Here is a 22,605-nt window from a genome sequence, read left to right as displayed (position 1 = left end):
TTAAGTCATGTTCACATTTGAGGTGTCAAATGCACTGAAGCCTCAAACTATTAAATGTCCAGGTGTAAGCTCATAATTTAAATACTTCTAGAAAACATGTCTCCGTTAAAGGAGCTTTTTAGGAAATGCAGTGATGCGTAATGGCTTTCTGTATAAACGGTGTTGTTAAAAAGTTGTAACTTCCCTTTAGATACAGAGTGGAGATGAAACACAAATTGGCTTCATGATTTTGTTAAACAAAAGTTGAGATGCAAGCGATCTTTATTACAGGCAGACTTAAAAAGCAACAAAACACAACATGTGGACAGATCACGACGGCTCACTGATTAGTTTAATAAGGTTACACTGCTGATCAAACATTTACACCCTTCCATTGAATACCTGATGGACAAGACAGCAGAGCAGAAGAGTGCAGACATGTTGCTATGGCTACCTGGCCTTACAAATGCTGGGAGAGTCAATCAAATTATAACTTAGTAAATATGGAAACATAATTTGTGTTTTTGGTGGGCAACTTATGAGTACAGGTTAAAGGTAATGACAATGATTTCTGTAGTTTAAAAAACAAAACTGCCTCAGGACATCTTCGATCTATGTGTTACAAGTTTGTGTTCAACTCATGTGGGATGTATTAGACGAGCGATGAGAGGTAGGTTGTTGTCTAAACCAACCACAAGCAGAAGGAACTAATTAGGTTTTATAAATTTACTTGGTATAGATCCATGAACAGCAAAACCACTGTCAATAAATGTCTGAATCTTCACTGAAATGTTACAGGGGAATATTTAACACTGTTTTGTGGTAAATCTGTGATTTCTCACCAGATTCAGTGGAGCTGGTAGGTGTTACCAACTGCATTTTCATTAACTCCCACCATGATTGAAACACAGACCCTCTTTATGTGGAAAAAAATGTGTTTGATACAAACAATTACAAGAGTTGGGATTAACTAAAACCACCATTAGTCATGACAACATGGGTCCATGCTGCTGGTTTGAACAACAGATATGTGGTTCATGCCTGCCTGCATGCCAGAGTGAGCTGGTTACATGAAGCTTCTACAATTAAAAACCATTTATCACATGAGTATTGTGAACAGAGCAATAAGTTTGCAGGTTTGCTTTGTTATTTTACATTTAGAGCATTTACACCTAGAAAACTGGTCAAATTGAATTGTCAGCACATGGCCGACTAAAATTTTATATACTGAGGACATTACTAGTAAATGATGTCTCAGTTTTGGACCTCAATTTTAAGTCCAATTAAACAGATAAAACAGGTTTGATTTACGATTCAGGATTTAGGTTTGTGCTCATACGCATAAAAATAAATACATTTGAAGTTTTAAATTATTGAAGCAACCAGAATGAGTCTGTTGTGCAACACCAAGGAGTGCAAGGCTGCTGCAGAGCAGAGGACAAACGTGCAAATCAGACTCATCACACCAAATCAGACCCCTCGGTTAACGGACAAAACTCCAGCACCCCCAAAAATCTCACAGCGTTTCAAGTCTTCAGTAAAGCCGGGTGCCGAGATGCCAAATACACAACAACCGTATCTGACCAGACTCACTTGGCTTTGCTATTGATTTTATTCTACAGGACTGTTAATCCGAGGTTCAACACAGTTACAACAAGGTCTCTTGACATGCCACATGAAGTATGCCTGACTGGCTGACTGTTTGGACACACAAGACTGTTGCCACCGTCTGTTTATCGTACACAGCACGTACATTCAGGATGCAACAACAAACACCTGTCCTTTGCTTTCCTTTCATCTGTTAGTAGAGCTTCCTTCAGCACAATGTGCTGCTGAGACAGTCTCTAGTGCGACATTATCCCTGCGAGGAGAGAGGAGGGTATGCTCAGCAAAACAAGCGCATTAGGGTGAAGTTGCCCCTAGTTTATCGCTGCTACCGACTTAAGTTAGGATTTGTAAAAAATAAACTTATCACTAGTCATTTGTGAGGGGGCAACTCCACCCCAGCAGTGCCGGGGAGGGGAGGTAGCAGGGGGAGCGTTGTCTGCTCAGCTCAGGATCCGAATGGTTTCCAGCAGCTCTGGTTTGAGGAGGGCGGGGCTCTTTCCACCTGCGGCCGCAATATCTGCCTGCACAGCTGCATCCCAGGCAAATGTGAGCAGAGCTGCAGGGACCTATGGGACAGCATTCAGGCACAATTTGATATTAACTGCAGGAGACTGGACATAATAATATAGACGGTAAAATAATGACTTTTTGCAGAGAGACTCTTGATAATGTCCCTGACCTGTCTGTGGCACCTCAAACAACTCATTTGTTCCTACTGAAGATGTAGAAAATCTACTTCAAATATGCACTTTCATTTTCCCAAAACATCTGGGCACAGCAGATTTTAACAAACAGTGCTTTTGGTGGGGACTATTTTCAGCAGTGGATGAATACACATTGGGTGCTTTAGTGTGTATTTAGGTCATCAGGATGGTGTATGTGGGATTAAGCCAAAGGTGTGTGTATGTGCTCATGATAGTGAAGGACCATGTCAGTCAGTGTAATAATGTGGCTCGTGCATGTCGTTAATAGTCTGGACAACAATGGCACAGAGGAATGTGCTGCATCAGAGAACTCTTAGTAGAATCGTTTAAGTGTTGGTGTTTCAGTCTTTCCATTGGATTTGTTTGCAGAAGAAAAATAAAATATCACCAGCTTTACAATTAAATGAATAACATGTGATAGAAAATGTAAACTAGTTGCACAACTTTACAACCAGTTTTATGACGGAACTTTGATTTCAACTCACCAAGTTACACTCTGCAAGAGCGACGTCTTCAGACTCTTGTAGTTTCTGACTTCCAGGAGCAATGAGCTCAAAGGGCTGCCAGTCATCCACCAAGGACTCCCGCACAAACCCAAACAGCACAGACAGACGGTCCCACGCGTAAAAGGTCCCTGGAATCACACATCATCTGTACTGACTCACTACAAAACTTTGTCATCAATTCTTAGCTTGTTGACTCATTTTGCATTGGTAAAAAAAAGAAGAGTCTCCCACCTTGAAGCAGGTTTCCATCGGGCATTCGGATCCTGAGCAGGGTGTAGTTGTATTTCCTTCTCTCCCTCTGCTCCTCTTTTTCCCTCATGGCCTTTGTACGCAGCATGGCGTTCTTCTCCACCAAATCACTCCTGGGAAACACACACAAGACACGCGGGTGACGGAGTGCAGCTTCTCTAACATGACGACGGACAAACATCACTGGACCACAGTCCAGAGGGGTGTGTGTGACGCACAGCAGCACGTCTGGGGAGCACATGAAAGGATTTAAAAGGATCCATTATCATACATTATTGATGGGTGTGTTGTTTGCAGCTGTTAACGATCGTGTTTGCTGTGCACGAGAGCAAAGACATTTGAAAAAATGCAGGTGTTGGGAATCCACTGCTAACTCACTAAAAATTGGAATTTGATGTATTTATTGGTGGCTCAATTCATAAATATAAGTCCTATAACTTCTCTTACAGCCATCTATTATCATGAAGTCTGTACCTCTGCTGTTGCTCCTTCTTGAGCTCCTCCGCTGACAGGTTGTAGAATTCCGGAGGCAGCTCGAAGCGCTGGGCGTTAGCAGAGGGTCTGAACACTTGAGGCTGTCTGTCCAGCTGAGGTCTGACTGGCTCTCCTCTCTGGAGACGATCCCTCCTCTCCTTCATCAACTCCAGGTCATCAGTACTCTGCTCCGGTAACACCAGGAACTCCTCTTCCTCCTCTGATATCCAGGAAAAGGCAAGCAATTAAAATAAGGCAATTAAAATAACAAAACAACCGACTGACTTTGTTAAGCTTACATTTCAAATGGCCTGTTGACGGTAATGAATCAAGGCAAACGCACTTGATAAGGAACTTGTTTATCAAAAGGTATACAGATTAATTCACCTTGACCCTCAACAGGAAGCATAATGCTGATGAACTCAAGTGCCTGCAGGAACTCTCTGCAGCCCTCCACACAACGAACTTTCTCCTGGAATTAAAAGGGAATTATATAAAATGCTCGTACTAAAAGGGATGCAATTAAATCTGCCGGTCCACAGTACAAACATACCTGGAACACCTTGTTGCTGAGTTTAATCTTCCTGTATTTCTCCTCTGTGGGATTCTTACATATATTATCAACATACCTATTGACAGAACAACAAGGAGACATGAATCATAAATAAATGTAAATGTTAAGGAGGACATTCAACTCTGTGAGAACAGAAGAAAACAAGCGTCTTACTTGCTTATGATGTCCACAGCGGCCTTCACCTTCTCTCTGTCTTTGTTAAATGTGTGGACCATCATAACAGAGGCCTCAACTGCATCCTCCTCAAACCGCTGACAGTATCAACACAGTACATGTTTTTACCAACAACACTCTAGATTAGATTAGATTAAATTAAATTATCATGTTGCCAAGAATCGCAAACTCGTTCTAATTCAATCTTAAACGACAACAACATTGACAATATCTTCAGACGTACCATTAAAATGGCCTCTTTAGTGTGTGCTTCCCTCTCACTCTTAGTTAATGTGGCTCCGGTTAGCGAACACTTGAAATACACACCTGACACTGAGAGGCAGGTGGGATCTTTCACTGGCACTTTGGATCCCTGAAAAGAATCATTCATTCACAGATATCGTCAGGCTAAATACTGAGCACTGTGAGCCAAATATAATCTCAATGGTGTCATTTGATTTAGCCTCACAAATCACTGGATTACATACCTCCGCTGGAGCTGCCTTGTTTTTTTCAGCCAGTGCAGCCGCCTCTGCCTCCAGTTCTCTCCTAACTATGAGTGAAAACAGAAAATCATGCAATGAGTCTCATAATCATTATAAAACTAAATTGTGATGCTTTAATAAAATTGTATTGCAGTTTAAAAAACAAAAACTTTCTGGGATGACTGAAATTGCTCTATACACACGTTACTCAAAACATAGACCATAACCCTAACCTATAAACATAATTAAAGACCATCTGCTTACAAGTACAACAGATATTGGATACAACACCCACATCCACTTTCCATGGATTTCATAATTTGTGCATAATCACACAAACAACTCCAAGAACAGAAGTAGTACATGCAGCACAGTGACAAACCAAATGATCTGACCTTAACATATAAACACTAATAAAGTCAGGACAGGGGATATATTGGTATATTTCTAAAGCCAAAATCACTAATCCTAGTTATTCCAAATAAGCAAATGATTACAATAATCATCATAGTATTAAGTATTGTCCTACACAACTGATTTAAAGTCTTTTTAAACCCATTTTATGGCTGAATAAGTGGTTTTCAAGAGCTCGTCTGATGTTAATTTGCCAGATGTATTACAGCAGAGGACCACACCACAATCAGACAACCATTTCAAACAGTATCAGTGAAAATATTACTAAGTTGACACTTTACTTATATTACTTTCCAAAACTGACGGTCTGATGCATTAATTGACCTATAAATTACGTGTTTAATCAGAGCTGTCTTGATTACTACAACCCATAACCCTGATGTGATGACACCTGGGTGTAATCACTACTATTACTGTTATTATTCAAAGGAGAAGGTAACAGTGATGTGAGGAGGGGGCTGGATTAGTCTCAGACTGGACCACTGTGGGATGAGGGTCGTCTGTCTCACCCTGGTTCCTGATGGCGTCCTGGGAGGTGTGCACCTTCGGCTTCGGGTGCTGCTCGATCCGGGCCAGGGCTGCAGCTCCAGCCCTCTGGGCTCCCTCACTGGGGGCATGGCGATGATTCTTGGCACCGGAGCTGCTCTGCACCACCTCGGCCTTACTACTACAGTGTTGAGGAGGATGGAGAAGCGGAGTGAGGAGACATGTTGTGGCTTCACGTTGGCCCCCCAAACAGCCACATTATGCTACTTTGTCACATCAGAAGTGAGCATCTTTAGCTAGCTAGGCTAACTCAAGTGCTAACGACAACAATATCAGGGACACAGCAAGTCTATTTACTGGTGAGTGGTTAGCTGGCTCTACTAGCAGTAAAAGTCACTTTACATTAGCCTCTAAAACCACTGGCTAAATGAGCTTGTTCAGGGATTAACTGTTAGCTTCCCTGAAATTAGATGGACGCCTCCCGCTGTGCTACACAAGTGTTACATAAGACAGTGGACAACAGCTAGCCTGATAAAAGCTACCCAACATGCACTTCAACGATTAGCATTGCTCTGCTTAGCTTTACAACACGCTTATATCGACCCAATAATCATTAATGAGCTGCAGCTAGCTACTGGCTAACTCAATTTTGCTACCAGCTAGCTAGCGTGTTGTAGCAGCTGTGAAAAGTTTTGTCTTTGCCTGGCGTCTTCTGTCAGCTTCTTCCCAGGTCCCGCAGATTTAAATTTCATGTCTTTCTTAATGTCATCGAAAAACTTCTTCATTTCCTTCGGCTGTGACAGGGAGAGTCTGGAAACACTGATAGATGAAGAGAGCCGTAGCTGGGAGGAGGACCAAAACAAAAATGTGTCAGCTGACAGAAAACTGCTTCTGCTTCCGCCTCCGGGGGTCGTGTCGCCCCCGTGTGGCTGAAAAACAAAGTAGCTTCACTTTGTAACTCTGTGAAGTTACTGTCAACAATCATATTTAAGTAAGAAAACGTGACCTTTAAACACCATTTTTTATGTTGTGCTTTCAACAGCTACTTTTTTCAGTTTCTTTTTTAACTTACACTTGAAAAGGTTACTTTTTCAAAAGTAGTGCTCGAAAAAAGCTTGAAGTGTCAGATGCAGCTTAGTATCCCCTGCCCCATGCAGTACACACACACACACACACACACACACACGCACACACACACACACACACACGCACACACACATGCACACACACTAAGACGTAAAGGATCAAGCCTTCAAAATCCCGTCACTAATGCGACTCTTCATGCTTCAGTTTTGACTTGTTTACACTGCTCTCTGCATGTCAGCCTTCACATGTTTGTGCGTGTGTGCTGATGGACGAGTACAGCGTCAGTGTAGGAGACACACTTCCCAGGATGCTTTGTCAGAGGAGAGGCTCCCAGGACCACTTAAGCCTTCCTCCTAGTGACCCCAGTGATGCCTATAAAAGTAAACACACACACACAGAGACACAGATTGATCCCTTTAATAGTACTCTTTGCTCCTGCCATTATTGGGCCACTATGGTCACTAGTGATGGAAAGAATGACCACTATTTGGTTCAAGGATGTTTCTGCAGTGTCAGGAGATAAGGACAGGCTTAGTGTGTTCATAGTCTCTGCACGTTTTCCGACATGGATTTGATGGATGGTTGCGACAGTTTAAATCTACTGAAATCTAAACAGCCATGCAAACAAGAGCTTTGTTGTCTTCAATCATTCAGACAGGCCAGGTCGTCTGAAGAACGATTGCTCTGATATTCATCCTAGCTCTTATTTATATTGGTTATTAGCTTAATTTAGCTGCCAAGGTGTCCGAAGATGAATTGCCTTTGTAGTTTTATCAGCAAATATGTGTGAAAATCTAGTTTGCTTGTTTCCTGAACAGTGACCCAGTGTGATCCACTGTCTTTGAACAATGTGTTTTCCTCCTTTCATACATTGCTACTGTTTGTAGCTGGAGCTCAGCCGACCCTCCAGCTTCAGTTTTCTGGGAGAAGATCCCCAGATACCGTGGTCAGGTTTGGTGTCCCATTGTGGCTATGACGCCTGGAGGTTGGAAAGTTAGTTGATGTACCATATTTATGGTGACCTAACTTTTTAATCTATGAATGCTATGAAATTGGAAATTTGGCTGCTGAGCTTTTTAAATTAATTGCGCGGGGGTAAAGGAAGTGATGATCCTTGTGGTGGGTGATGAAGGCCTGCTAATAAAAAACGCACCAACTTCATTGATACTGAATCTCACTTCAAAAGTTGACCCCGATGATAATAACGGGTGGGGGAGTGATGCTTGTACTAGCTCCCGCTGGGACCTGGAAGTTTCGACACCTGCAGGAGTCAGTCAGCCAAATGGCGTCAAGAGCAATCTGGACTTTCAGTTTGGATGATGAGCAGGAAGACTGAAGAGTGGATTGTAAATGTGTCTTTTACAACAGCAGGTTGTTGTAAAATGACAGTTTAGGGCTTTAACCTGGTCGGCTGGGCCTCGCTCTGCACACGCACCTTCCTGTTGGTGTTGAACGTTCCCATTGTGATCACAACGAATCAAAAAAGTGAGTGCACTGCATCGTAAATATCACCTGGAAAAGGGCCACCAGCATTTCTCAGTGTTTCACTCATGAGAAACTCATGGAGGATGAAGGTTTTCTGTATTAATTATTAAAGCTTAGGTTCTCTGTCTTTTTCATTGATCACAATGCATTTTTAGCATTTACCAACCTGAATCAACAAATCATCGTTTTCTAAGCTAAATGAAGCAACTTTGGCATGTTCATTGACAACAAGAGATAGTCCCCCCTAAAGGTCACAGGATAAATCTGAGGGGTTGAGTTTCTTAATAGGATTTCAGTCTCTGAAATCTGTGTAGTGGGTCCAGTTGGGCACAGCTTCAGGGGTAATAATCCAAAAAGCATGGAAAACATATCAGTGCATTGTTTTGTGTGATTTTTAGTGTAAAATCGTAATCTGTAAATGTAGTGCAGTGCAAGTATACGATAGCACACAACACCTAAGTACAAATACCTGAACAATTGTACTTAAGTCCCTGCGTAAACCACTTAATGTAGTTAATATCCACCATGTTTTCAAACTTTTCCATAATTTCTGGGTATGAAATGTGAAAAAATTTCCGAGCAGCACTTGAAAGCAGCGTCACGCACCCTCCGTCGGCGCCGTCTCTGGTGCCACGTCAACGTGACGTAGCAGGAGGTGTAGTCCGGGTAGGAGGCGTCCGCACGGTACAAGAGCCACGCAGCGACTGGCGTTAATGCTCTCAAACCGAAGAGGAGCACCTGTAAGAGGTAGGAGTGTGATATTTCATTCATGGTGTGTTTTATGTGTTCACCGGGCGGACTGTTTCCTCCACAGTTAGCCGGCTAGCTGCTAGCATGTGCCCGGCGGACAGCAGCCAAACAGCGCGACTGATAAAGGGAGCTTTCGTTTCAAACTGCAGCCTGTTTCATTGCACCGTCCTAATGCTGAGTTTGTGTCTGCTGTGGGTTCAATGAGACATACCTGCTTTATTTTGGCAAGAGTAGCCTCAGCTTTAAAACCGTGTGGATTACATGACACAGCCTCCTGGAAACAAAAAGTCTGAAAGTGTCATGGATATGGGATCCGTCAGCATCCCATTCAGATGCAGTAAGAGCCAGAGAGTGGTGTGTGTAATGATTTCCTGGTCCAGCAAGCTGCTCTTTGTAGGTGTGGGTGCAAACAGACAGTAATTACACCACAATAAGGCTTTGCCTACAGTACAAATGTCATGTTGTCACCAGTTGTGCTAGTTTTACCAGCAGCAGTCAGGACTGTTGAAATACTGAGGTCACAAGTCCAGTTTTCCACAGAAACCTCAACCCACCTAAAACAGTTTTGTCAAGCAATCAAGTGAAATTTTATATTTTATATGTCTGCGTGCCATTTATGTAGCTGTTGCTGAGAATACCATATTCCTTTCATTCTGATTTTGTTGGGTAAACAATCAAATTTAGTCCGAAAGATATCTGAGGCAGTTTCAAAATCCCAACATGTGTAATATGTGTGTAACTGTAGAATTTGAACTCCTCTTCATATGGCTGAGGATGTGACCTCTGCATCCTCAGGGGCAGCTACAGGCCTGCTCACCACTCATCCTCTTTTTTTTATCTATGTTTCAGTGAGCAGAGCTAATCAAAAGCACTGTTGATCATGGACCCAAGCGCCAGCGGACTCGTGCAGAGGTTGGCTGATGCCGACCAATCTCACCTCCTGCGTTTCTTGAACGAGTTGAGCCCTGAGGAGCAGGCAGACTTGACCCTCGAACTCCAGCAGATGGACTTTCAGGAGATCAATGGATTCTTCAGGAGCGCCATGGAGATGTCAAGCAGCAGCAGGCACGAGAAGATGGACGCCCGCATGGAGCCGGTGCCCAGGGAGGTGCTGGGGAGTGTGACGAGGGACAGGGAGAGTCTTAAAGACTGGGAGCTAACAGGTGAGCTCCATCAAGACTGTTTCCACCCTCAGAAAGCTACAGGCACTGTGCTACAGCATGTTAACATTTACACCGTTATTTGACCAGTGTACTGCATGCTATAAGGAAGGGCAATTACGTATTGTTAAGCAAGACTTGCCTAGTTACTGCAGGAACACTAACCCTTCAGAGTGACTGAAGCTTTGCGATGAAGTCTTATTGTTGAGCAACTTTCAAACACAAAGTGAAGGCCCACAGGTGAGAGAGAGTAAAGATTGCCTGATATCTGACTGGGAAGCCCAAAGGGGATTAAAACATCACATGATAACCCAGATGCTTTGCTGCTGAGGTGGGACAGCGGGTGTCCTGATAACTTTTGCTACTGTTATTTTAAACCCCCACAAAAGCAGACGTAATAAAACCTTGTGTAATAGCTTACTGAGAAGTCAGGCATCAGAAACTCCCTCTTTGCCTGCTGTGTGGTTATCTAAACCCACAAACTACTCCCAGTCTCAGCCTCCTGCGTAGATTTGACGGGAGTAAGCCAGCTTGTATTGTTCATTATACTTTGCGCAATCCTCCTCGCAGTGGGGGTCTGACCATTTAGCGAGTCCGAGATTTTTCCTGGGGGAGGATGACAGTGGAGTCGGGCAGCAGAGAGCATCTGGTTTTGATTTGGGCCTGACGTAAATAGAGTTGCTGCATGACCCTCTTTCATGAGGTCACTGCGCTCTGTTTCGACCGAATGTGTGTGCAGGGCGTGGTGTGTGAGTGTGTGAGTGTGTGCGTGTTCATATGCTTCGGAGGGTAGTCAAAGTCTAGCAGGCCTGCCCAGTCCGCTGGTATAAACCTTGTCTTTTGGCACTTGTAAAAAAGAAGACTGCTGTGTATCATGTCACGCAGCAGAAGTTTATGTAAGATAAACTCGAACCCTTATAAACCAATTGAACTAATGAACCACAATAAAGGCAATCACAGACTCTGGTGGGGTAATTAGATCTCAGTTCAGGGCAAACATATTATGTCACATTGTCAAAGTCCTGCAGGACTAGTCATAAAATGTTGTGCGATGGCTTAATACATTTTATTAACAATTGTGATCAGAGTTATTCATCTAAAACATCCTTACAAAGGCAAAAAGAATACACCATGCCCATCATTAGAGATGAACTTTGGTGAATCGAGATTGTGTACCGTCATAGCTCTGTTTCACCATCTTAAATACACTTCATAGGACACATTCTTACTACTGTTTATGGCAATTCAATTCCTGTGCTCCTTCAGGTCTGCGCTGCATCTCTCAGAGTAAAGTGGCGGTCCTGCTGCTGGCTGGGGGCCAGGGAACCAGACTCGGAGTCTCTTACCCCAAAGGCATGTACGACGTGGGGCTGCCGTCCCACAAAACCCTCTTTCAGATCCAGGCTGAACGCGTGTTGAGGCTCCAACAGCTGGCTGAGCAGAGGCACAAAATCAAGTGCTGTATTCCCTGGTGAGACTCCATGTTATTTAGGAAGAGACGACTAAGGCATTTCAGTTTATGTGCCTGTCTGTTAAAAAAGCGCTTTATTTGAACACAATCAGATCTAAGTCACTCTCTGTTCATAATGAGAGTGAAAACCATTTGTCCCAGTTGTGCTTGCATGATGATTAACTGGGCCAAATCACTGCCAGCATCATAGGACACTCAGTCACACAAGTTGCATTACTGGAAAAGGATTAGTTCCCTGTGGAGCAGATCCAAGGACACTGAGGAAAAACCGAAAGATGGAGATACCGGGAAGGCAGTAGAGTGTATAAAGTCTACATAACTCTGTAGTTATGGCCTAATTGTTCCTGACATAATCCTCAGTAGGTATGATTCTATAAGGAAGTTGTTATACTTCCTTATTTTCCGCCTTGGGGTGATGCCAGCTTTGTTGTAAATTTAATTTTTTTCAGTAGTCACTGAAAATTTTCTATAGCATTTAAAAAAGCTTTTTCTGAGCACATATCCCCCCTCTTCCCTCAGCCCCCTGTTTTACACCTGTAGAGAGGAAAACAAATGATGCATGAATCAGTGCTAAGTTCCCACTGTGTTGCCTTCAGGTACATCATGACCAGCGGCAGGACAATGGAGTCCACCAAGGACTTCTTCTCACAACATAACTATTTTGGCTTGGACAAGAACAACATCATCTTCTTCCAGCAGGGCATGCTGCCAGCCATGGACTACAAAGGCAAGATCATCCTGGAGAGCAAAGGAAAGCTCTCCATGGCGCCAGGTGAGTCCGCTCAGGATTCGTGCCTTTTGGCTCCCTTCAGTGTTGTTGTGTCTCATTTGCCAATTGGAGTTTGTGTGTCGGTTTGTATTTCAGATGGAAACGGGGGTCTCTACAGAGCCCTGGGCAACCAGGGCATCATGGATGATATGGAGCGGAGGGGGGTTGAGCTCATCCATGTGTATTGTGTGGATAACATCCTGGTCAAAGTGGCAGATCCCGCCTTTGTTGGTTTCTGTGTGCAGAAGGGAGCGGACTGTGGAGCTAAGGTTGGTCACACTGTGCTTTATTCATTTTTTCCTTGATTTTAGGGTCTCTGCATCTTAAGATGAATTGAGTGCTGAAGAGGTATGAAACTGATTTATCAAAGATTGTGGTTGGAAATGTTTGATTTTAAAGGTCTTAATGTTGTTACAATGTTACTTTTTAAGAATTGGCCATCTAGAACAGCAGGCCTATTGGAATTACTCAGTGAATATGAATGCAGTCATGTCTCTCTCTTGGCTGGTGCACAGCCAAACGCTGATAAGCTCAGTTACCTTTTATCAGACCCGGAAATAATGATATTTCAAGGGTGTATGCATGCAATGATTACAACCAAATCAAATCATCAAATAGGGCAAAGAAACATCCTTATCAATCCTTATCGTGATGTGTGTCATAAGTGAACAAACTACATCAGCAGTCAAGCCATATGACTGCTATGCAACACGAGTCTGATCAGTCACTGTTGTTTTCTTTAAATTCCACGAGGATAACAGATGTTGATTCATATCTTCCGAGTGCCCGTCTGTCTTGTATTGAAGGTGTGGTCAGTTTAACTGTTTCCAGTCAGCTGCACCTTCCACATCTCACCACTGGGTGGAGATACAGGCCCCTTTGTCACCTCGTCCTGAGCTATACATTTGTTGCAGCTTCCCAGGAAATGTGAGGGTTGAGCCCAGAATCTTCGCACGATTGTGACATGGAGATGCCGCTTTTTTTTCCTAAACGGTGTCTCTGAAAAGACTTTTCCTTCTTTTCAGGAAGGAAAAATACTTTTCAGGGTGCAATAGTTGAAATAAAAACTTTTCCACTAGTAAATAAACCATATTCATGATTCATTATAGCTGTTTTCTTTTTCATAATCCTCTCATTTTTCTTTGGCTAGTAATATGGATCAGTACGGCCACCATACTGTGTGAGGAATAAATAGTTGGTATGCGCCTCACAGAACAGCTCCATCAGGCTGAGATAAGACGATGCACCAGCAAAGCCAGTTTAGTCAGTTTCATCTTTTATTATTACAGTGACTTGTCCTGTCTCACATGTTGAATGAATAAAAAGACAATAGAAAGCAACAAATTACACTCTAAAAGGCTAAAACCCAAGTTTACATGAAATGAAAAGAGAGAGGAGCGATGAGATTATGTTATTAATGATTTACTAAAAGCTTTGGGAGTCACGTGGTGATTGGAGACTCTGTGCTGACTTGTAGTCATGTAGTTGTTATTGTGAAACAATTGCACAGTGTGAAGCTGGAAGAGACGTATTGGCCCGTTGCTGTTGATTATCAGGTGGGCCTCCCGCTGTAAAATTGTTGGAGTTGTTGTCGTCGTCATGGTTACCACCAATGGGAAATCCAAATATCAGTAAACGATACACCAGACAAGTTACATATACAGTATGTTGTTGAGGCCCAAATCTCTGTCTTGGGAAACAGGAAATGATCTTATTCATACGTTTGACTAACCATCGCTGCCAGGTCCAACTAATAACAAGATTTCAAAAAATATATATACCTGCCATGGCAACATCATCAAAATACTGAGTCAAGTTTCCTTTTAGTCTCAGTTATCACAGTTTTGTCTTTACAGTCCCATATAAATGAGATCATGCTTGGTAGATATCCAGAGTTTGTCTGAAGCTCTTACAGCAGTACTGTAGCGCTGAAATCATTTTTATCATCATACTGTGTGTATTTTCCAGCTAATGCAGAATAGATTTAAATATCTAACTGAGTGGAACTGAAGATGGTGGAGACCTCGCTGCCGTTTGACATTATGAGCGGTGCAGTGGAGCAGAGATGGAAGGATCAGATCAGAGCAGAGTCCCACCCTCCCGTCATAAATTACTATGCTCTGCTACAGTTCATGTGGCTTCTACCCCCCACCCCACCCCACACCCTCCACCCCACCCTGCTCACCAACCCCCTCATCAGGACTCTACTCTGTCATTAGCAACCAACAGATGGGGAGAGGGTTTTTTTCATTCAGTGCATAACTTGCTGGCTGTATAAAGTGGAATATACTTACAAAGGTCTGATCCTTTTGTAGCAGTTTTTGAGTCTTATTTAAATATTAAACTTATTTTTACTCCTACCTCTGCTATTTTGCCTTTTTTAAAAGCCAATGTCCCATTTTAATACATTTGTTATTCACCAGCTGTTATGTACAACTCCACTTTTGCATAAAAAAGGGGAACATCAGGGAATGTTTTTTTGAGTATTTCTTTATATAGGTGGAGTTCATGATGCTAATTCTTATTCGTATTGCAGAATTAAGGCTGACTGACGTGATTTTAATGGGTTCATGGTTCAGTTGTCCTGGTAGCTACAGTCTTCATTGTCTCCAGGTGGTGGAGAAAACCAATCCAACAGAGGCGGTGGGTGTGGTCTGCAAGGTGGACGGGCTGTATCAGGTGGTAGAGTACAGCGAGATCACCCTGGCAACTGCTGAGAAGCGGAGCGCTGACGGCCGACTGATGTTCAACGCAGGAAACGTGGCCAATCATTTCTTCAGCTTCTCCTTCCTCAGAGATGTAGTGAAGTAAGACTAATGCACACTCAACACATGCACACTTTTTCTTTTTTTTTTTTTCATGAAGTTTGTGCTCTTCTCTGTCAAAATGGAGCCCAACATGATTATACAGTAAATGTGCAGCAACTAACTAGATTCCTTTTTTCTCTTTGTTTATATGTATATCAGGAAGTACGAGCCAAAGCTGCAGCACCACGTGGCCCAGAAGAAGATCCCATATGTGGATGCAGCGGGTCAGCTAATCAAACCAGACAAACCAAATGGGATTAAAATGGAAAAGTTCGTTTTTGACATCTTCCAGTTCGCCAAGTAAGTTACTGTGTGCTTTTTCCGCAGAGGGCACAGATTGTGTGACAGCATCAGCAGACGGCCTCTCACCTCAAAATAAAAGCCCTTCAAAGTACTAAGAATACAATGAATATCTTATGCTCCATGTGAGAGGTGGCTGGATTGCAAATGTTCCTCTGGCAGGCCTTCGGGCCCGGGGTTTGACTGGTCCTTGATCTGTCCTTCCATGCATGAACCAGCCCCTTTTTCCAGTCCCGATCTCTATCCACCAGTCCCAGCTCTGCCATTGCTCCAAGGTCTGGTCCAGCAGGCCAAGCCTGCCAAAGTCTCTGCAGGAGGATGGAGGTTTATGAGCTGTTCACTCGTTCCACCTCCTCCAGTGTTGCATGACATCAGCTTTGAGTCACGCCACTACTAATAGAACTTTACATCTAATGAAAGGATTCCTGTAATGATTGACGGATGGAAAAACACTGCAGACATGTCCAGCTTCCTCCGAGGTTTGTTCGCTGTATTTCAAAGTAAAAAAGATGAGGAATAGTTTTTGGCGTTGCTGAGAAGATGGATTACGGTTGTGCCGGACTGGCAGACTGGCAGCTTTTAGCAGAATCCAGATGGGCTGACTCACATTGCAGCCGGATTTTTAAGACGTCCGACTCGTTTTCCGTTCTTTCTCAGTACTGTTTGGTCGAGGTTCTCGTAGTCTGTTGAGTGGCCACGTGTGCCATGTATTATGCACGTTTTAGTCAGAAGGCATTGCATATTTGGTTGCTGTTCAACAGCCAAGTGTTGATATGCATGTTTCATTTGCTCTGACTATGCAACCCATCATTTCTGACCCTTGCTGGTTTGTGAGGTAATTTTTGGTGTAGTGGCCACACTGACCAAATAAGACTTTTCCCCTATTTTTTACAAAAAGAACGGCTGTAAAACAATGGATACAAACACCCTGAAATGACTGTAAAGGATTTATGATCAGAATGAGATCCATTCGCAAAAAAAACAACCTTTAAGATGCATGAAATTTTTCTGATAAATACATGGTTTGAAAGTTATCTCGAAGTTTAAGTTAATTGATATGTTTATGTATAACAGTTTCTCAGAGTCCAATGTCCTTCACATTGCTTGTTTTGTCCAACCAACATTCAAAAACATTTTACAATGATACAAATTAGAGAAGCAGCAAATCATCACATCTGAGAAGCTGGAAGAGGAGAATTTTTGGTGTTTGTACTTTATAATTGACAACTAATTGATTATTGAAACTTTTCAGTTATCAGTTATTGATTTTTTTCCGTCTATCGACTAATGGTTTCTGCTGTTAAGAAAGGCTGGGTGTGGTATGACAGCCTGTCATACTGAGACAGGTTTGCCCACGTGCTGACGTGCTGCTATTTGTGCCCAACAGGACATTTGTTGTGTACGAGGTGCTCCGGGAGGACGAGTTCTCTCCGCTAAAGAACGCAGACAGTCAGGACGGAAAGGACACACCCACCACAGCCAGACACTCCCTCATGTCCCTCCACCACCGCTGGGTGCTCAACGCCGGAGGCCACTTCATCGACGAGAATGGCCGGCGCGTGCCCGCCATACCCAGGTGACCGCAGCTGCTAAAAGGCATCATGCATGTCATGTCATGTCAGTTCACAAGACACACACACACACACACACAAACGGGTTCCTCGTGGTCGTTCCCGCCTTCCCAACACTCCCCACACTTTGTGTACAAACTACATGCACTGGCTTTTTTTTGTTTGTGTTATAGACATCATATTCTTTTAGCCTCACATCTCACTTCCCCTTCTCTCATGCTTGGTCTTACTCCTGTGTGTCCCGTGCAATGTTTCCAGAGACGGAGCAGCAGGCAGTGTCACAGATGATGGCAACAGAAAGTAATTATTATCCCCCTGCAGTACTGAGTGCATGGTGATGGGGTTTTGGCTTTCTCTCCCTCTCGCTCAGACGTGTTAACACCATATAACATTACATCTGATCTTTGACATCCCCTTTCCTTCATTACCACTGAAAAGCGGCACACGTGCCAGTCAGCAGCCATTTTTCTATCTCTTTACAGTCAGTTGTGATGAAGGAAATGACAGCGAGGATCAGATTAGACGAATGAATACGCAGTCCTTTTAGCGTCCTGGTCAGATGATGTACAGTCATAACGACCTGCTGACAGATCTTTTTCCCCTCAGATGGTTGCTACTAATACACGTAATGTATTGCATGCTGGGTAATGGGCATCAGTCACACTTTCTGCAATAGATGATGGACCTGTTGATTTGTGTTGAAAATAATTTCGTCATGGTTCTTTGCTTGCTAGTTTGCCTTTTAAGTTAAAATCCACCTGCTTGTTTTTAAATGAGCATGTGCTAAAATTCTCAGAGGGTGCGCTTTCCGTCAATAATTCAGCTTCCCCTTCATTCTCATGATACAGCTGTGCAGGCAGCTGCTCAGAAAACACCTGAAGTTCCTGATGTGTGATTAGTGATTGTTGTCTGTAATGATTATCTAGAAAAAACAAGCTGAGTGGCAGCAATGTGGTGGACAGTTCTTCCAGTGTTTTCAGAAGCAATGGGAGGAGACACAGCCGCATTACCTGCCATTCATCTGCTTTCTTCTAGAGGAAGTCTGTTACGGGTCCGAGGACTAATCACTGGTCGTGTTTGGGAATGATGACGCTCTGACTCTCTGCCTTTGAACTCTAATCACAAGCCGCAGTAGAAGAACAGCTGTGCCAAGGACGTGCAGCTGCTTCTCTCAACTTCAGTCCGTCTGCCTTCTCATAGAGAGAATCGCTCACCCTGTTTCACTTTGTTTTTCTCCTGATCCTCTCTGTTCCTTTCCCAACACAGCCTGAAGGATGGAACAGACCTGCCAATCAAATGCGAGATCTCCCCGCTGGTGTCCTACGGGGGAGAGGTAAGGAGGCAAAGCCGATTGTATGAAATGGAAACTCCAGATGTTGTGCTTTTCCTGCTGTCCACCTGAAATAATCGCTGTGTTCACCCACTAACAATATCCTGATGGTGTTGTTCACTGCTTTTAAGGGTCTTGAAGAGCTGGTGCAGGGGCGGGAGTTTCATCCAAACCTGATGATCGACGGACATGGAGTCCATGAGCTGGTGAAGAACGGAGTTTAGACAATGAAAGGGGGGGGGGGGCGGGGGGGGGGGGGGGGGGGAGTGAGCGAGAGCGAGAAATAGAGGGACAACCCAAAGACGACCTCCATTTGTCCCTCAACGTTTGCGGGGAAAACTGTGATATCGCCGTGCAATAACAAATGTCGCATGCATGTGTTCATGAAAGAAGCTGTCCTATCTGAAATGAATGAACGAGCAAGATGAAGTGTATGGTTTTTCTTTTCAGCGCCAAGTTTTCTTTGCTTTGTCTGTTGATGTCATACTTTAGTTCACATTTGTCGTTAAAAGGACTTGAACACAGCATGAATTGAAGGACGAAATCCCTGTCACGCAGACTGGATGAAGCAGTCTTCAGGTGCTTCTATTTATTTTGCTTATGAGACTTATTTTTATATATAACGATAGATGCTCTATAGGTGGAAATTACCATCTACTCATTTTACCTGTTGATTTTTATACAACATAGGACTGAGATGAAATGATCTAAACAATGTTTCTTACTAGCATGTAATCAAAGTACATGGTATGGGCTGTGGGGGGTATTTATAATATCTGCTTCTTTTCTGCTTGTAATCATTAAAGATTAGATATTATTCAGCTGTAAGAGATGGTATGATTTCTATCACCTTTTATTAAAGAAATGTCCTACTTGGAAAACCTGCTTAATGTATTGTCTTTGTTTACATGTCTTTGTTTGAGGCTGTGTGTGTGTGTGTGTGTGTGTGTGTAGGCACACTTATGTATAAAAACATTTGCCTTTTTAAAAATAAGTATCAGCAAGTTCTCTGACAAATCACCGAACAATATGTGAATGTGCGAGGTTCACTGCTCTGTGTCTGCCGGGTGTGTTTTTTGCATTATAGCTCCGGGTGTCTTAAATCAGAGTTTCCAGCACATGGTTTATGTTTAAGATGGGCCAGAGCATGCAACGCTGCTGCAGCTATTCAGGAAATATTCTTTGTGGCTCCTTACTGACTCATTTTCTTTAATGCTCTCCAGCTCCATGACTGCATTTTGATGTGAAATAACTGCAGTATGAGCAGAAAAACACTTTCTTTGACAATGTCCTAGTCTGTATGTGGATATTTGTACACATTTAATGTACTGTGGCAAATTTGATGTCATCTGAATATGAGGTTCTATTACAGAGATCTTCAGTTCAATGTCTAATAAGACTTCAAGTTTGCAGCCATCCAAGCCGCTCTGTGAAGCTACACGCTAACACACAAATCACAGGGACAATGCTGACATGCTGATGATTAGCTGCTACAATGTTGCTGTAGATTAGTGTGTTAGCACACTAACATTTGCTGTTTAGCACAAAACAGAAAGTTCAGCTTTTGCAGGTACTTGGCCATTTGGGCAACTTAAATGTTAACGTGGTGGTGGCACCAGAGAAGAATTTAAGGGGTCACCAGCGTTATCGCAATTCATCCTGAGGGGATCATGAATATGTGCACCAAACTTCATGGTAATCCATCCAACTGTTGGATGTGAATGTCAGACGTCAGAGGAAATGTGACCCAAGTCAGTAGGCTTCATCCTCTGGGGACCATGAATGTTTGTACAAAAGTTTATGGCAATCTGTCCAACAGGAGAGACATTTCAGTCCAAAACAAAATGGTGGATGGACAGACCAACACTGTCTAGAGGGCTTAAAAATGTGCAAAGTAGCTCAATCTCCACAGGAGACAATAAAATCCTTAAATTCTGATCCCTCCCACCCGCTGGAGTCATTTTACTGCAGGATAGAGTGGATTCCTCACCAAGAAACACTGCAGGAAATTTTGGCTCATCAAGATTCAAGAAGTAAGGAAAAACAAAAGTCACAGTGTCTTTCGAATGAAGCCTTCACATTTCCAAATAACCTTTTAATTTTGTTTAGTCTGGTCAAACAGTTCAGGCCACATCATCTGATCACACTCACATAGAATATGACTAAAATGAAGTGCAGTAACCTAAAATGAATTGATTTGATAGGCTGTGATACGGTAGCAACAAACACTTGAAGTTCTTTATGTTTGTAATAAAGTGAGTAAAATGAGGACAGCAGAGCAAACGTTACCTTGAATTATGTTTGCTTCAGTCTCTAGCTGTCAAAAGAAAGGCTCTTTTCAGGAGGAAGAAAGCTTTTCTGATTGAGTGTTGGATTGGCCTTAATTGAAACCGTATGTGTGGCATGTGGAATTCTGGGACTTTGGCGAGCTCCCAAGAATCCACAGAATGTGAAGGGTTTTTTTTTCCTGCCTCACTCTCCCTCTCTCCTTCCCCCGTTCTCTCCTCTCCCTTCTCCTTTTTCCTATGTGCAGGGGTGTCTTACATCAGCCCAGTGAGTCCTGGTGAAGGCGACTGACGGACAGAGAGTGTGTGAGAGAGAGAGAGAGAGAAAGAGAAAGAAGGGCTCGGACATCCAGTCTTGACTCTCCCTGGGATCTAAAACCACCTCTGAACAAATGGTCTGAAAGGAGAAGACATCTTAAACGTAAGTCATCCTTTTCTTTGCCACCAACACACCTCTCTGTTTTATATCATTGTTTGGACTGTAAACGTCAAATTCTGACTCCTCTTTCACAAAGCCAGTGAGAGTACCTCAAAGTTTCCTTGAAGTATTTCTGAGTGGGAGCTCTTGTTGCATGTTTGAACTCCGTGTACCTTTTGTGTGAAGTAGCTTCTGTTTGCATGGCAGACCAGAGGAGTGGACAGCAGAGTAGAGCGATGCAGTGCCGGATTTAAACTCTGCTGCACATCCAGCTGTTTCAAACGGAAGCCGTTACACACACTACACTGTTTTACTTTGCTGTGGTTGGATGTGATTAAGGCTCAGTCTTTCATTTAAACATCTTTTAACTAGAGATAATGATCAGGGTTGAAGAGAAAATCATACAAATGGTGGACGCTTCTCTTTCTGAATGTCATCAAAAGTGCAGCAGAAGCTCTTCAGGCAATAAATTCAGCGCCTCCCTTAATGAGTTCAAGTAGGAGACATGTCAGAGCTTTAATGATTTAAGTTTGATTCTGGCAGTCTGGAGGCGATTACTGCTTCAGAAAAATGCCTCTCTGTTGTGCAGAATGGTACAGACTCTACTTTTCGCAAGCAAGAAATGAAGTGTAACTAATGCAAAAATGATGTGACTTGTATTTGAATGCCTTGCATCGGGCTCACAAACATTTTTGTTTGCTTTATTGTGGCTGGGTAGTTTTTGGAAAAGTCAGACAACTGACTCATTTATGGCCACTTCAATTCTCTCAAAGTTTACAGTGGTCAGCTGATGAAATGTTGAATACTCAAGTTACAGCCTTGAAAAAGATTTCCGTCCCTCTGGTACATGGCCTGGTTTTGTGTCATGGAGGTGGTGTGTGTGCTCCTCAGTGTTATGTAGGTGTTACGTAGGTGGTATGTAGGTATCCTCCTGTGGTATGTGGGTGATAGATGTCCACACAGAGGCCTCTTTTCTACCTCGTCGAAGCGAGTTGCTCGACACAGAAGACTCACCCGAAGAGCTTTTGATATACATGAGCTCGCAGCTCTGACTTTTGAACAGAAAGACTCAGGAGAGGTGGCACTGATGAGTAGAGTAATTGCTATAGAGATGTCATGGTGGCTTTGGATCTCTGCACATGGCTGCTCCTTGTTTCTGTTTATGTTGTTGTTGACCTCAGTAAAAGAATAGCTGCTGCTGATCTTAATGCCTTCATAACATGAGTAGAAATCTTTTCTGTCTGATTAATCAATGAACAGAAATTCATCAAGATTAATTGTGCCTCATTTAGCATGCACAAATTCCAAACGTGTTTTTTCCAGTCTCACCAATATGATTATCTACACCTTTTCTCGATTTTAGGTCATTGTAATCAAAATTTGCACTTATTAATTACATTCTCTAGGCTACATATTTGATTGATTGCTAGAAAAGTAAGAGTAAGAGTATGAGTAAGTATAAAGTATAATCATCAGCTGCTGGGAGGCAGCTTCAAATGTCCAGACTGCATAGAACTGCAAATAAGTCTTTTACCAATGAC

At 43.0% G+C, this 22,605-nt stretch overlaps 3 protein-coding genes across 8 annotated transcripts in view; 2 read left to right on the top strand and 1 right to left on the bottom strand.

Annotated features, from left to right (window-relative positions):
- Positions 1 to 243: 243 nt before the first annotated feature.
- On the bottom strand, positions 244 to 6,491 carry ubxn6 (UBX domain protein 6). Its single transcript, XM_070832597.1, has 11 exons — positions 6,335 to 6,491; positions 5,656 to 5,813; positions 4,736 to 4,800; positions 4,492 to 4,620; positions 4,248 to 4,345; positions 4,074 to 4,149; positions 3,908 to 3,992; positions 3,521 to 3,740; positions 3,029 to 3,159; positions 2,777 to 2,925; positions 244 to 2,153 (listed from the first exon to the last, which is right to left on the bottom strand). Exons 1-11 carry the CDS (start codon positions 6,415 to 6,417, stop codon positions 2,028 to 2,030), a joined length of 1,320 nt encoding a protein of 439 aa, XP_070688698.1. The 5' UTR covers positions 6,418 to 6,491; the 3' UTR covers positions 244 to 2,027.
- Positions 6,492 to 8,871: 2,380 nt separating this feature from the next.
- uap1 (UDP-N-acetylglucosamine pyrophosphorylase 1) lies at positions 8,872 to 18,613 on the top strand. 4 transcript variants are annotated; one of them, XM_070832540.1, is made up of 12 exons: positions 8,872 to 8,956; positions 9,807 to 10,116; positions 11,380 to 11,584; positions 12,181 to 12,356; positions 12,450 to 12,622; positions 14,967 to 15,160; positions 15,320 to 15,460; positions 16,848 to 17,036; positions 17,290 to 17,331; positions 17,638 to 17,656; positions 18,298 to 18,364; positions 18,493 to 18,599. In XM_070832540.1, exons 2-12 carry the CDS (start codon positions 9,834 to 9,836, stop codon positions 18,498 to 18,500), a joined length of 1,497 nt encoding a protein of 498 aa, XP_070688641.1. In that variant the 5' UTR covers positions 8,872 to 8,956; positions 9,807 to 9,833; the 3' UTR covers positions 18,501 to 18,599. The 4 variants fall into 4 exon arrangements, 3 of the variants coding, with proteins under 3 accessions (XP_070688641.1, XP_070688639.1, XP_070688640.1); XR_011584366.1 differs by having other exon boundaries at positions 17,514 to 18,364; positions 18,493 to 18,561; XM_070832538.1 differs by lacking the exon at positions 17,638 to 17,656 and having other exon boundaries at positions 18,493 to 18,613.
- A 2,382-nt stretch (positions 18,614 to 20,995) lies between these two features.
- The window catches only part of ddr2a (discoidin domain receptor tyrosine kinase 2a), a 29,712-nt gene continuing 28,102 nt past the window's right edge, over positions 20,996 to 22,605 (top strand). For all 3 annotated transcript variants that reach the window (XM_070831732.1, XM_070831731.1, XM_070831729.1), the window contains exon 1: positions 20,996 to 21,067. The gene's annotated coding sequence lies outside the window, so the exon portion shown is untranslated. The remainder of the gene's footprint in view (positions 21,068 to 22,605) is intronic.

This window comes from Pempheris klunzingeri, chromosome 6 (genome assembly GCF_042242105.1).
Source record: "Pempheris klunzingeri isolate RE-2024b chromosome 6, fPemKlu1.hap1, whole genome shotgun sequence".
Lineage (NCBI taxonomy): Eukaryota > Metazoa > Chordata > Actinopteri > Acropomatiformes > Pempheridae > Pempheris > Pempheris klunzingeri.
Note: the sequence above shows the minus strand (reverse complement) of the source record. Positions and strands in the feature narration are given on the sequence as shown.